The 16,224-nt window shown below is 42.9% G+C and overlaps 1 protein-coding gene across 2 annotated transcripts in view; it reads right to left on the reverse strand.

The window, feature by feature from the left end:
- Window positions 1-16,224, reverse strand: part of TNRC6C (trinucleotide repeat containing adaptor 6C) — a 169,011-nt gene that overhangs the window by 65,870 nt on the left and 86,917 nt on the right. For both annotated transcript variants that reach the window (XM_054975961.1, XM_054975960.1), the window contains exon 5: window positions 4,011-6,599. In XM_054975961.1, coding sequence (XP_054831936.1) covers window positions 4,011-6,599 — 2,589 coding nt within the window. The remainder of the gene's footprint in view (window positions 1-4,010; window positions 6,600-16,224) is intronic.

Consider the following 16,224-nt stretch of genomic DNA (forward strand, 5'->3'; position numbering starts at 1 on the left):
CAAGAAGTTGCTGAATCAGGTAGATCATATGAGATGAGTTACACCGATTTCAGTAGGACTTGCTTGTATTGATTTTTATGAACATGCAATGTATTACTTATTATTTACATAGTACTATTAACATTTATGGTGCTGAGTAAAAGACAACAAGTTCCTGAGTCTAACAGAGATGCGAAGGCCAAGGAAACAGGTTTGTTTTGGAGGCCTTTTATTTTTATTTTTACCAAGTGAAAAACTGGAATTCTGGGACAGCAATGAAATATTGTCATTTTTGGAATGAGTGAAATGCTTTTTAAGACATGGCTTTAGTTGGATAGTGCATTTTATGTTGCTAAAGCAGCAAAACAACTCCAGGCTGATAAATAAGTATTGCATGTTTCCCAAAGTTCATTTTTTTTCCTGAGGAAGAGGCCATGGCTCAGTGGTGGAACATATGCCTGGCATGCGGAAGGTCCTGGGGTTAATCCCTGGCAACTCCAATGAATAGATCTGGCAGCTGGTGATGTGAACAACCTCTGCATAAGACCCTAGATAGCTGCTGCCAGTCTCAGTAGGCAATGCTAACTCTGATGGATCAAGGGTCTGATTCATTATATGGCAGCTTCATATGTTCATGTGTTCCCTAATGACTTCAAGGTTTCCAAAAAGTTACACCTCTGGCCCCAAGGAATTTAAAATCTAAACAAGGAAGATAACAAAGGGATAAACAGGGGAGAATGTGTGTTCATTCAGTTACCTGAACATATACTTAGTTTCAGTAAGGAATGGAGACTAAAGGCTTGTGTCAAAGGTATTTTGAAAAAGTCAAGTTTTCAGAAGGGAGTTAACAGAAATGGCAAATACTGTTATACTTGATCCCATCAATCACAGATTCAGACTGCTTTAACCAAGTCAGCATTGTCTCTTCAAAATGTGTATAACAAACCAAAAATATAGATAGATGAAACAATAAAATCCTACTCTGCAGCTAGTTTTTACAGGGGAGCCACTTTGGGGAAGAAATTGTGGATGGTGGTCCAAGGCCAATCCACTGACCCTATCCAACCTCATCTTGCCAAATGGCGCTCCTCACAGGGTCCATATTGCTTATCCCTATATAACAGAAGATTTTGTAGGACTGTGAAATCCGCTGTCTGTTTAAATTTTGCTGCCAGTTTTAAATTGCTTTTAGCTACATGTTATTTATTGTACACTGTATTGTGTTTTAATCAGGTTGTGATCCGCTCTGAGCCTGCACTGCGGGGAGAGTGGACTATAAGTCTAATAAATAAATAAATAAATAAATAAATAAAATAAGATTCTGAGAGTAGTATGCAGCTGTTCAGACAAGACAAGCCTAAACAGATAAATGTCCAAGGTAGCTTTAACTTTCTTGATGAGGCACATTCTTAAGAATGCCTACTTATATCTATTAAGAATAAAATTATCATGGGTTGGATCCTAAGGAAATTTCTCTGTTAGTACATTCGGGACCCCATTCCTCCGCTGGGTGCAGGAGATCCCCTGCTCCCACCTTTCACCTTCCTCACCACTTATCTGGTCGGTGGGTGAAAAGGCAGGGGCTTCCTGGGCGTGCTCCTGAGGCTGGTGTGATGATGTCACTGACATCATCGCTCTGCCCCGAGAGCGCTCCCGCGGTTTGCAGTGAGCTGATTTGGGGCCCAAACAGGCTAAATCGGCCTGTTTGGGCCCCAAATCAGCCCAAAGCGAAGCACGCACGCGCTCCCCAGCCTTGCACAATGATGTCACTTCTGGAAGTGACATCATCATGCCGGCACAGGGCTGCATGTGAGGAGCATCCCAGAGCATCAGGAAGGTAAGTGCTGGGTCCCCTCATTCCTGCTGAGAGGGAAAAAGGATCTAGCAACCCTCTAGTACATATTTACCACCACAAGCCTCTTTACACTGGAGTTAAACTCCGCAAGATTCAGCTTACTGTATATAAGTATTTGTTGCTATTTGCTTCTCTAAAAAACTGCCCTTCTGTTTCTTCAAGTGGTGGAAAGAGATCCATCAAGATAGCCTGCAGGATTCTGCCTTTTGCACACACAGCAAGGCATACAGCTGTCAGATGCTGCTATGCCCCATCACTGATCAATGACAGAAATCTGGGGGCGGGGGGTGGGGTGGTCGTGTTTACTTATTGGCAGAGATACCCTTGCTATCTGTATGGCTCAAGAGTAACCTTATGGTACTGCTGATTTCCAAGATCTCTTCAGGTTGGTCTATATATGTCGCCATAACCTTACAATAACACCATTGGCAAGCAGATACACTGTTTGCACTCTCCCATATCTATCACATACTGACACATGGGGATGTTGGAATGTGGCCATACATATTCCCACAAAAGTTCCATGACAGCTCAATGCTTGGATGGAACAGTCCTTGACTTGCCAAGTGTGGTATAAACCAAGGCACAGTAACAAAGAAGGTCTGGATATACACTACACATGGGGGCTGATCAGGGAAGGAGCGTGTAGCTGTTCTTGCCTGGTTCCTTGATGCTGGAGCACACAGAGATCTCTGGGGCACTGGGTTGAATCCTGTCCACTGCCTTCAACAAAGCCACACACCACTGAAGTTCTGAACATTCATTTCTTATACTGAAGTACCAACTGTTCCATACAAATTTAAAATCCTTCTTCCCAAATGTGATGAAATGGCTCAGAGACTATTATTTTGATTACCATTTTCATAGACAAGGCTCAGTGCTGGCAACTGCTTGCAATGTATTCACTTCCATGTGAGAAAATCCAGTAAGTTTAGTGAAGCGCAGTGTTCCACAGGACTGACTATAGCAAACCCTACCAAATCCAGCTGAAGGATTTCTGTAAAATTCCTTGGGGCATGATGTCCCAGATACATAAGAAAGAGAGAACTCCTCAGCTATAGCTGAGACAAAAATGTTTTCTTAAACACTAAGTGAAACAAACAGAAAGTGGCACAGCAGAATTTATACTGAGTAAACAAGCAGTTTCAATAAAAGTTGCATTCTTCCTCTAATGATACGATCAGCTCAGACTTGAGAATTAGCTAATACTGCAGAGGATTATAGAAAGTTTCCTTCATTACTGTAAAAAAAACAAAAACGGGGGGGGATTATAGACTATATATTTGTGGGACAACACAGTTCACAGATATGTCCTGTGTTCACTAATTAAAAACAAAATATACACTTTCTCAAAACAAAAATTTCTTTGTATGAGATAATGAATGAAAATCATTGATTTCAAGAAGCAAACAGACTCTTGGGTACTAATTACAACTAAAGAAATATATTTTTGGCAGCAGACAGAAGAGTAACAGAAACAGATGTATCTAAGAATGGACACCAAACAACAAAAAGGAATGGAACTAAGAATATACATTATAAAGTAGAAGTAAAGTATAAGTAAAGTAGACTAGACATTATGAATAGGGTATTTCAGCGTCTACTCTGTTCTATTAAATCCTGGAATTGTGTTCACATTGACAGCCACTATATTAAATAGATTTGTTAGTGTATAGCTTTAAACAGACCAAAACAGACCTAAAACAAATGGTTTTATCCATTTAAAAACAAGGATTGGGAGTCTCTGACCAATTACCAAAGTAATTTTATAACTGTATCTTTGTATAAACTGCATGTTCCCCCCTATGTCTTTAGTGGAAGAAATTGGTATTGTACATGTGCTTGTGTTTCAAAAATACCCAAAGATTTGTTTTGTTCCATATGGTCTGTATCATTTATCTTTTTGCTAACCATTCTTTATGTTTGAAATATTCATCTCACTACATTTATTAGTCTTAAGAGTCTGTCCTGTGTGTTTTAATTTTTAAATGAAAATAAAATGACAAATTCTAATGCAAATAAATAATTCAGACTCAACTTTGTATCTTACTCATATTAAACATGAACATATCTTTAAGACAGTAAGGTGCACAAGTACTGATTACATAATGATTGTTAAAAATGTCTTTCCAAAGCATACAATACTTATTTTGAGAAAAGAAAACTTGTATCATACCTGGACCGAGTAGTGGGGACCGGGTTGACTGGGCACTTGACTGGTGCGGTGGCTGAGGTTCAGCCATGTTTGCGTTGATAATGGTGGTGCTAGCGGTGGTGGTTGTGGTACTGCTCTGGATTACAGGATTGTTTCTATCCCACATATTTACAGTCTTGTTGTTATTGTAATTTGGGTCACCCCAAGCTGAGGTACCATCATCAATCTCCATCTTGCGCCGAATGGACGGTGGAGAGGGCTCTTCCCACCCAGTTGCTTCACTACTATCTTTCTGTTTGGTAGGCACTGGTCCACCAACCCATCCTGATCCAGTCTGTTTAACAGAAGCAGCTCCTCCCCAATTACTCACATTGTTGTCCTGGGATTTAGAAGCCCAATTCTGTTGGGGAGCAGGTTTCAAAGATTCCCCCCAGCTTGTACCTGTATTAGCCTTGCTGTTTGTGCCATTTCCCCATCCGCTGGTCCCAGAACGTGTAGTATCATTCCAACCAGACCCTGATCTATTGTCAGCATCCCATCCAGACCCATTCTTTTTCCCATCTCCCAAGTGTCCAGGGACAGACGAGGAATCAACCCATTCTCCGCCCCCTGAAGTCCAGCCTGGATTTGATTTTTGTCCATCTCCCCAATTTTGAGATTTGGGTTTCTGAGGCTCACCCCAAGTAGGTGACTTGTCCTCCTGATTTGCGGTCCCACTCCAAGTGTGGCCACTTTTGGCAGCAGCAGCATTATTGACAGCAGTAGAACTTGCTGGCTCTCCCCATCCCCCAGGGCCATTTGGCGCTTTGTTACTGTTGTCGCCCCAACCTGTATTAGTTGGAACTGTTGCAGGTGGAGAGCTGACCCACCCAGATACTGAAGAGGTATTTGTACTGTTCATGATGGACCCATCATTCTTGCCCCCCGAGTTTGAAGGCTGAGTAGCTGCACAACCCCAGGCCTCAGTTCCATTGTCATTCTTTCGTTCAGATCTTGGAGATTCTTCAAATTCCCAGGCGGTGTTTTGCTTTACAGGAGTCTGTCCCCATCCAGTGTTGGACAGAACCCTTGGGTCAAGGTCACTCCTTGGTAACTGGACTTGCCCTTGGTCTATCATCACCTTGTCTCTTCTTCGACCCTCTCCAGCTCCCTCCCTCCCAGTACTGCCTTCATTTTGACTTCCATTGCTATCATTACTTCCTTCACTACCTGCGTTGCCAGATGCTGCAGCTTTGGCCCAAGAGTTTATTTGTTCATTGCCCTGCTGCATGGCAGGATTCTGGCTGGTAACAGTAGAGCTATCCCACCCTGTTGATCCTTTCCCATTGATGTCATTATTGGAATGCTGGTTTGGGGACTTGCTCCATTCACCATTAACACCATTACTGGTGCTGCGGCTTGGGTGACCCCAAGCACCAGAATGCATATTACCAACACCACTGTTGCCACTGCCCCTGCCCCAAGCTAAGACACCAGGACCAGCAGGAGGACCTGAATCCCAAGCATTTGTTCCATTTCCTTCCTTTTGCACAGCACTGCTGGATCCATTTTGTTTAGCACTTAATGCTGAGTTCACAGTGTCTCCATTCCCCTGACTGAACCCAGAATTGCTGTTTCCTGTGGCAGGATTACCTGGGGATATCCCCCACACTGAATTGCCCATTCCTTCACCATTTCCCCCACTGACTTGAGAAACTGATGTCCCATTAGCACCAGGAAGGCTTTGCAGGTGGGGCGGGATGATGGCCCCCATGCCAACAGCCATGCCCCAGTTCGGCAGTCCATTTGTCTGCATTGCATTGATAGGGTTTGGTGAAGTGTTCATGGGGTTAGCGTTATTTGGTCCATCAGTGTTAAGGTTCTGAGGTTGTACGCTGAAAGACACATTCTGAGAAGTGGACGTTTGTGGTTCTGTGCTCTCTTGCGGCAGCAAGTTTCCCCAAGCACCTAAGGTGCCCACTGGGTTCCCATTCTGGTTGCCCATGTTCTGACCTATGGCACTGACTGGACTGCAAATACTGGAAGGGTTGCCTGCTCCCACAGTTCCTTCATGTCCAAGTACAGGCCAGGCAGCTGGATTGGCATTGGGGTTAAGGTTAAGATTAATGCCAGCATTTGAGTTGGAAGCACCCCAGCAGTTTTGACTTCTACCATCTCCAATCATGTTGTCCATCTTTCCATCCCCACCACTGGCTGAGCAATGAGCTAAGCCAGAGCTGGAACCTGTGGCGACACCCCACACTCTGGCTGCATTTCCATTTCCATTTGCTCCACCAGCTCCAAGGGCACTCTGGTTAGAAGTGCTTTGGATGAGTGCTCCATTGGCGCCATTATTGCCATTAGGTTTCTTTGTATGTCCAGTGAAGTTGCCTTGGGCACTCCCTGTAGCCATGCTACTGTTCTCTGAGCCACAGTTGGAGGCAGAGTCAGTGTCTGTAGTACATTCTGAGGCAGACTCAGTCTCAGTTCCTGTAATGGAAGGCCACGCTTCCTTGTCAGTCCTGTCTATTATCACTTTATCCCAGCTGCAATTGGCTTCACTTCGGAAAGTGGGCTGCTGTCCCCAGTGAGTATTCTCATAATGGTCTCCCAATCCACTGTGACCAAGGTCTGAAAAATTAAACATGATGTAAATTAGTCTGCTGTTGACCTAAATACATCAGTTGCATTCTTTGCTTGATTGTTATGCTTATATTCTTTAAAGCACTCCCTGCTTTTACAGCCTTGTTTATGGATGTGCAGCTGAGAAGAACAATCCAGCTCATACTAAACCCTGGGCTTATGATCTACACAAATATTGCTAAAAATAGTGAATTTAAACTTATAACTGTTTACAAAGCTTAGAACTTGGGATAATAAGCATATGTTTCATATATCATCAATATTACAATCTCATGCATTGGCCTTCGACCACTCCCCCACATTTAGATATTTTTCACTTATTAAATTAAGTAAGCCAATAGGATTGGTTCTGGTATGTAACACAGTAGAGTAGAATATATGCTCATACATTTTCTCATATGTCACAAAATTCTAAATCACTTTTCTTTCAGAAGAGATCAAAACACAACTATATCTGTTGGCCCAACACTAATTATAATTTTGAACACATCATTCTACAGAACTTTCTGGCTAATGGCAGGGCTTTCCTCCAGGGCAAGAGGTACTTCCAGTAGTACAAGGCTCCTTGGGGCTGAAGGAAAGTGTTGCCATTAGCAGAAAAGTTCCAGAAGATCCGACCCAGTGTATTTTAAAATAAGATCCAGACTTTTGATTTGAGAAAAGTCTATACAAGCACAGTAGCCTATTCTATTGTCAGCACAGGAGAGCAGGGTAGGACTCAGGTTTTGCCTTGCTAAACTCAGAAATAGAAGCAAAAAAGTCTTAATTGACAAGACTGACTTCCAAAATTAGAAACAGCCTTCAAATACCAGAGTAATTTTCTGTTACATTTTTTAGCTACAATGAAAGGGAGCCAAAGAAATATTTTAAAAAGTATTTCTGCTGCAGTGCAAACTAGACTTTGAGAAGAAGTTAGAACTTGCTGCATACAAACTATCACTTCAGCAAAGAAGGTGGAGCCAAGCTGTCCCCTTGCACCAGATTCTATGCACTATTCCACTGTGCAGCAGGGACAGGACTAGGCTGATGAATCAGAAACCACTTCAGGGCTGAGGCCTTTCATATACAAGAAGCGTTCCTGAAAGCTACAATGTACTATTGTTAAAAACAAAATAAAACTTGACAGCTTCTAATAAAGATGACCGCTAACATTTTGTACTGTAAAACTGATAGATATTAAATAACTGTATGTTTTGAACTGGTCTCTTATGATTTAGGGTTTTCCCCTCCACTACCCAACAGCTGAAGTGACGGGCCAATCTGCCTCTAAAAAGGAGGCCAAATATTCCATATTTTTTTTAAGAATTCAGAAAGATGACACTTGAGTCCAGATACCTTGGGCCAATCACATACACTCAGCCTAATCTCCCTCACAGGGCCGTTGTTAAGATAAGGTGCAGAAGAGTAGAACAAGGTAAGCCATTTGGGGTCCCCGCTGGAGAGAAAAGTGGGGTTATAAGCTAGTCCCAGTGTAAATTTCTGTCACCTGAGTTCTTTAAGACAGATGAGATCAAATACCTGGATTCTAAACAGGGACAACAATAGGGTCCCTTCCCCAAATAAGAAGTTATCAATATCCCAACTGAATATTTCAACAAAACCCCAAATTTGTTATCACGATCACTGTTTTGAATGGTTAGTTATTAGCTTCACAGTGAATTAAAGGGTGGAAATTTGCTTTGATCAGTGATGCGCAGCCTGGTGCTGAAAACATTCAAAGGGGACTGGTTAAACCTAACAGGATACGTTTAACAACATTAATAGACACTGTCTGATTTCATCAGCAAATATATCATGGGGTCTGAACAAATTAGAAAACTTATCCCTTATGCACTATTTGTTTCTTTCAAATCACTAGCTGAAACCCTTAGTTGTGAGTTCTAAATTCCGAAGTACATAAATGTCTGAAGGAAAAGCTCTACTGTAAGTTTGCTCTAACGTGAACACTGACTACATAAACGCTTAACACTGCCAGACTACACCAAAAAGGCATATGCAAATGTGGAGGAGTTAAGAGGTGAGAACGCTAAATATAGGCGCTTTATTTACAGACAAAACCCAAAATTAGGTAACACAAGGGGGAAAGCCTATTACTCTTTTAATTTTCTTCACTACAGTATGCAACAAAGTATGCCCCCTCTGATGCATTTGGGGGGGAAGCTAAGCAGCATTAAAAAAACAGCATTCTTCATTATTAGACAGTGAGTACTCAATAAAACACTAACACTCCAAATCCAAACAGCAGTAGATAATGACAAATAATAACTTCATTTTTCTGCCCTGCGCAGCATATCTTTAGCAAGCAGCTCTTTCTCTGAGGACGCCATTTTATCAAACCTGAAAGGCAGCCAAAAGCTTAGGACGCTGTGCTGCTGCTGCTGCTGCTGTCTCTGAAACATTATGTAATAAACTGATTTAGCAGAAGCATATGCTATTTGCCCTCTTTTTTCCGCTTGCAGCTCGAACAGAGCCAACAAGTAATGAAATACCTGAGGAAAGGTGTCGCCCAACCATCCTAGGAGACGCTACATTGTGTGCAGAGCTGTCTCCCCTCCTGCATCTAGGTTCGCCTAGGCTCTCAGCTTCAATATGTCGGCTGTGTACAGAGTGAGCCTCATCCTGTAGAGCTGCCAAGAAAATCGCTCAGTGCAAGTGTGCACCCAGACAACCTGCAAGCTTGCTCGGGCCTTAGCTGTGCCGGCTTTGGAAATGCCCTTTCCACACAGGGAGACTCCTCCACCCTCCTGCCCCCACCTCCGGCAGCACACAGCCCCCTTGACTCTGGGTAAGGTATCAACAGATGAGGATTCTAAACCTTTGATTATCTAATTGCAGCTGACACTAAACCGATCTTCCTTCCTCTTTAAATTCTTTCAACTGTCACAAAACATTTTCACTTCGAGACCTAGCCACAATTAGCACGGTGGCTGCTTTTCTTCGGGTTTTTGAAAGTCAGCCAAAAGAACAGCCGCACATTGCCGATTGGCTGCATGCAAATAAACTCCTGCCTCCTTCATGTCTCCATCCTCCTCCTCTCATCTCTAAACAGAAGTGCCGTATGCTTGGCGTACCAGCACTAACTACAATATTGGGAACAAACCTTATATGGAATCTGGCAAGCAACCAGGTGCTTAATTATTTCTCTACTGAGAAAGCTGCAAATATAAGAGCTTTTAAAAACACAGCTCCTGTTTATGAACATACAGAATTGTCACCCCTATAAATTGTAGCGTTTTCACTTTCTGATAAAGAACTCTAATTACTAATAAAATGCATTTCCAGACTCTCTTGGTATTGTGAGCACACCATGTGATTTTTAAAATAAAGTTGTGAATTATGGAGTCTCAACCTTATCCAGGCACTATGAAACTTTCAAATCTACCATCAACAGGAATACAATGAAGTGAACTAAATCACTTGGTTACTGGTCATTAATATATTTTGTCATACCACTTTGCTGCCGATTTATACCTAAAAATACTAGTGGAAATGTCCTTGTCATTCTAGAATACAGTTGCCACATTCCCTCCCCGCTCCAAGGCTCTGTACAGTTAGCAGCACGAGACGACTGACAGAAAATCAAATAGTACGGCTCTTCCCATTACTTCATCATCATCATCATTATGGGAAAAACTACATCTAATCAAGAACATTACCTAGGTAAAAATTAAAATAAGAGACCCTCCTAGGAAAAAAGGGTGACAGACTTATAAATGGGTAAATCCTAGGGGAAAATTTTGCTGGAATAGTTAGCAAGGCAACAAAATCAGACCATCCACAGAACAGGTCAGAGTTTTTGCACAGTAGGAGGATACTAGGTGTGTAGAAATATATTACTTTGTAAATTAAAAGAGAGGGGAAACCATAAAAGAGCCACCTTATGAAAACGGTGTATATATGAGACACAATGCTGAGGACAGCTAAGCATCAGTTAAAGGGAGGTAGACAGGGAAGTATGAAGGAATTATTATTACTGACTTTATTTATAGCCCACCTTTGCCAGTGGGACTCAAGGTGGATTACAAAATATGATAAAAACAATTCAATCAACCAGCAAAGCTCTCCAATAAACAATACAACACACTGGGGCTAGGACTGAAGAATTTGAAAACAATGCAAGCAAGTGAAAAAAGACTCTAAGACAACAAAAGAGTTATTGTAGGCAAAGAACAATGCAACAAAACAGTCTAAAGTTTGACATGCCATACGGTTACTAAAGTTGACAACACTGAATTACAGTGAAGGGCGTGCATGTGCAATATGTACAGTAAACACTGTAAAATGCTATAATACTCTCCCTTATAGAAGCAACCTCCCAAGCTGACCTATTATACTATAATGCACTAAATTGGGAGCAACAGAAGTTATTTCCAGCCCAACCTTTTGTTTGCTCCTCAGCTGCATTAGGACTGACTACATATCTTGGCAGAATTCCGCAGTACTTTTATGATCTTGAGACCCCAGGCTGTCGTAGGGCCTTTATGTTGGCCAGACTAAATGCCTTTCCCTCCAATGTCCTTCAGGAGAGATACCAGCGAGTCCCCTTTTCAGAAAGACATTGTTTGTGTGGAGCCAACTGCCCTGATACCATCCAGCATATAATTTTGGAATGCCATTTATATGATAAGTTGCGGAGAATGCTGTTTGAGAGGTTGCCAAAACATATTGAACACCAGGACAATTTATCCTTTTGTCGTTTTCTGTTAAAGGATAATGATACAGCGATTTCTAAAGTGGTTGCAGAGTTTTTAGTGGGTGCGCTTAAGATTCATACAAGTTTTGTATAAATGTATTGACTTCCGATATTTTATGTAATTTTATAGTGACTTGTTTGCTGTCTTAGATCTTTGTATGCCATTAAAGGTATTTGAATTGAATTGAATCTATAATTCTAATCTTTTAGTAATAATGCCCTCCTGAACATTTTGGTTTTGCAGATTCTGCAAATGATAGAAGCATGGGAGCTTTCCTCACAGCTTCAGGCAGGCCGTTCCGTAATGTGGGAGCCCCCAGAGAAAAAAGATCCAGAGGAGTTAGTCCAGTAGCACCTTTAAGACTAACCATCTTTATTGTAGCATAAGCTTTTGAGAGTCACAGCTCTCTTCGTCAGATGCATGACATTAGATGCATGACGTCATGCATCTGATGAAGTGAGCTGTGGCTCTCAAAAGCTTATGCTACAATAAAGTTGGTTAGTCTTAAAGGTGCTACTGGACTCTGCTATTTTCCCACAGAAAATGTGTGTGAATGGGTAGCTGCCACTTTTACCTGTTTTCAGGGTGGCACCTTCAGAAGCTTTTGCTCATATGAGTGAAACTGCCAAGGTGGAATACAGCAGGAGAAGTGGTCCTGCAGGTTTGTGGGTCCAATGCCATTAAGGGCTCTGAAGGTGATAGCTAGAACCTTTGAAACGAAGCCAGTAATTGATCAGTAATGGAGCATCTGTAGAATGGGAGTGTCATGTACATTTCTCTTAGCACCAGACAGTAGTTGAGCTATGGCATGCTGTACAAACTGCAGTTTCTGAGTTATCTTTAAGGGGAGATCCATCTGGACTGCATTACAATAGTCTAGTCCTTGAGGTAACCACAGCATGCATCCACATGGTCAGATCAGCTGCATCATAGTAGGGGGGCATCTTCCAAGCTAAGTGAAGTTGGTAGAATGCAGCTGCATTAGTTTGCTTCTCCAGTGATAAAGTTGGATCCAGTATCACCCCAGCTCTTAATTGGATCCATGAGGGTCAGTTGGACTCCACCCCATCAAAAGTGGGAGGCACCATCTTCAGCACCTCAGCCTTCACAACCAACATTACCTCCTTCTTGCCAGGATTCAGTTTCAGCTCATTTATCTGTAGCAATTTAAGCACAGCAGTCAGGTATTGGTTCAGGATTTCTCTCTGGAGGATTTGGATGAAGAAATGTAAGCATACTGATGACAACCTACTCCAGAACCATGCATGATTTCTCCTATGGATTCCATATGAAGACTGAAAAGCATGGGGAATAAGACAGAGTCTTGTGGAATCCAAGAAAGCAGATCCCACACCAAAGACAACTGGTCCCCAAAAGCAACCATGTGAGTTCCACTCATAAGGATATCTCTTAATCTCTACTTCTACCTCTAAACATATCCACAGGATGGTATAGCTGACTGAGTCAAAGGCTGCTGATAAGTCTAGTAAGAACAGCAGAGAGGCTTAGGCCTTGCCTACATTTAGATGGAGGTCATCAACTAAGGCCACCAGCTGCAACTCTGTCCCATAGGCCAGCCTGAAACTAGACTGAAAGGGGTTTAAGGGCAGATGAGTTATCTAAGGCAGCCAGGAGTTGCTCTCCAACAACTTTTCCTACCATCTGAGGAAGGGCAAATTAGAGACTGGCAAAACCATTCTTCTCTAGTGATTTTTTTTTAAGTAGCAGGTGAATGACTGCCTGTTATAGAGTCCAAGAACTCAAGCCCACTATAGCACCTGAATCATCATGATGAAGTTTAATATTAATTGGTTTCTCAAGGGTCTCCAAGCGGTTAATGTTATATCTAATAATAAACTAATTGGGCTATGTCTGTCATAAAAAAATCAGCCAGATCATCCACAAAAAAGCAGGGTTTTATATAGTTGAGAACTCTGCAGATATGAAAAAAATGGAATATAAATTAACCAAAAGATGTTCTACTCCAAAAGCGGTCTGCTAAAAGTAAGTATACTCCAGGTAGATCTGTAGGTATTGGCACAGTAGCATGCTGCACAATACTGTTTAGGTTATGTTGTATCTGCATGTTCCAGGAGATACAGAACACAGACAGCAACAATTTAAAAATCAGTTGACTGGGGGAAGGTGGGAGAAGAAGAAATTTGACCACCCGGCCCCCTAAAAGTTTCAGAATCCTGGAAAGGAGGCTAATTGGGGCTCTCTGTTATGGTTCTCACATTCTGGAGGAGCCTGCATGAAGAGATCAGGAAGGCAACCATACTTCAATAATTCCACAAAATGTGCAAAACAGCAACATTCAGAAGGGTGTTTTTATAAAACAATCAGAGCTGTAGTATACTGGAATAGTTCAGGAGGAGCTTTTATAAGGAAATAGCACTGCAGTCTATTGCAATGCTTATTGTATGTATCATCTTGGTTTTGCTGCATTATCTTCTGCCTTTGCAGCCTGCTTTCTGCGCTGTTTACAATAAGTCATGCCTTAGCCAGTTTTTGTTGGCATTGTTCTCTAATTTTGAAATACTAATCTCATTGCATTGTTTATGGATGTCTTATGCTGTCTCATTGCATTGTTTTTATATTTTGTAATCTGCCTTGAGTGTCAGTAAGAAACCCTGGCTATAAATAAATGTCTGTGAGAAATTCCCACTTTATCCCCTCCACTCAACCATTCTCCGTAGGCCCCCCACTTGTTCCTTCTCATAACAAGCATCAAAGTCAAGCATCTATCTCCAAAGCAGTAAAAAGTAGGAGTGTGCAATCTGGGTTCAACAGCATGCTTAAAAACCAGATTTATGCCAATCTGGCTTAATCCAGTTAAACCACATCACATGCCTGAACCCCCGATCAGATCCGTGTATGTGGACTCACCGCAAGGTACACTGGACTCACAGGGTTGCCAAGGCGGGAGGAGGCAGCAGGCCATCCCATTCTGCCCTTCCTGCTAGCCCAAGCTGCAAAAGAGTTCCTTCAAGCCCCCACTGCCATTTGTCTTTTAAACTCCACAGCTTGGCAAGCCTCACCCCCACCCTACAGTAAAGAGCTTCTCAATGAGATTCTACTGCATGGAGAACACAGCATTGTGATTTCCAGAAATAATTAATGCATGCAGACTAGATCATTACAACATATATATATCATAGAAGTAGAATCAAATCTCATTTCATCAAGGAAGCGAAAAATGTAATGCAATCTGCCATTCACTGTTGGAGAACATAAGGCTGTGCATGTCCAATTAGGGATGTGCAACTCAGGTTTGATATTTTTAAAATACTGAATTTTTCCTGATTCTGTAAAATTCGGTATTACTGTAACTCAAAAGAGAATACCAAATCAGATTTGGTATTCTCGAACTCAAGTTTGCCAAATTAACTTGGGCATCCAGTAAACTTCAGTAATAATGGCTGGGCTGTTCCTTTGCTAAGGAACAGCAAAGAAACACTGTTTCCTGCCTTTCTTTACCAGATGGGAAGGGGGAGTGAGGCAGAGGCAGAAGGGAGGGGGAAGGAAAAAGTGAATGGCCATTCCTTGCAGGAGCTCCCCTTATTTGGCCAGAAGGAGAGAGCCTTTTTTAAACTACCTTGCAAGGAGTTAAATAGGCAGCCTTGCCTCAGAGTAGCCATTTTGTGTGGTGTGTGTGATTTGGCTGCCTGGAGAGATCTGAGACCCTCCCTGCTGCTGGCTGTGTACTCTCTCTGTGGTCTGGCCTGGGCCAGGCCTGCTTTGGACTTTATGTCACCTGTGATTGGATTCTACTGCACAGTAGATTTCTGCTGCTGCCTGCTGAGACCTGCTTTTGCTCCTGGAGGACTTCTGCTGCTACCTGGTTTGAAGGACATAGACTCACTGGGGTTTTTCTTTCTTCGGAGGCAGGAGGTTGGCCTGGTGTCTCAGAGGGATAGAGTTGGGGAGGGAATGGAAAAGTTTTTTTTTTAACTTTGCATTTTAAAACTGGCTTTTTTGCTGTTTTGGGGTGCTTTGGTTAGGCTTTTGTGTGTGAGGGGGCTTTGATTGAAGCTGGTTACTATTTATTTTGCTGCTTGTTCTTTGGGGTGTGTGTGTGTGTGTCTTTTTTATTTTGTCCTGTTGTAGGTGATTTGTTGTTTGCAGTTGCTGTTCACCATCCTGGCTTCTGGTGATAGCAAGAGGATTTATTAGGCCCTCTTTCCTAAGGCACCTGCAGGAGCACCAACCCCATCACAGGTGCCTGAGGCAGGAGCTGGCACTGGGCAGGGGCCTGCTGCTGGTGCCGCCCCCTCTTCCAGCTGTTGAGACCCAGAAGCAAGAGCAGCATGAGGAGTCTTTTGGGGTGGACTTGGGGGGTGCTCACCCTAGGGATCCGGAGGATGTTGGAGGAACTGGAAGAGGGGCCCACCATTGGTAAGCCTTATCCAGTTTCCTCTGAGGCCAGCAGCAGGCCTTTCAAGGTGAGGCAGGAAGAGAGGATGGTGGAGGAAGACACTGTGGAAGTCATGTCTACCCTTTGCCCTCAGCCATCTTCTTCTGCCCACCCTAGAAACTGTGTGTCTGCCCTGAGCACCTCACAGTAGGTGGGCCCCCCTTCTTTTCCAAAGCCTGGGAGCATTTCCAGAAAATGGAAGACTCCTGGTATGCACAATGCCAGCACTGTCAGGTCTGGGCCAGTTGAGGGAAGGATGTGAATAAACTCTCAACAACTAGCCTCAGGAACCATATAAGGAAGCACTACCAGGTGGCGCATCTTTGCAGGGGAAAAACTGGCACTACACGACTGCCAGCAGGCCAGCAGGCCTTTGGCGCTTCCCCCTCCCCCAGGTTACCTGTTGGGAAGGGACGCCAAGCATCTCTGCCGGAGATGTTTAGTGTGCATGGCACTAGTGTGCCAGGGGGTGGTGGGGATCCAGAGGGCATCTAGGCTTGTC

Source organism: Eublepharis macularius, chromosome 4, assembly GCF_028583425.1.
Source record: "Eublepharis macularius isolate TG4126 chromosome 4, MPM_Emac_v1.0, whole genome shotgun sequence".
In the NCBI taxonomy this organism is placed as follows: domain Eukaryota; kingdom Metazoa; phylum Chordata; class Lepidosauria; order Squamata; family Eublepharidae; genus Eublepharis; species Eublepharis macularius.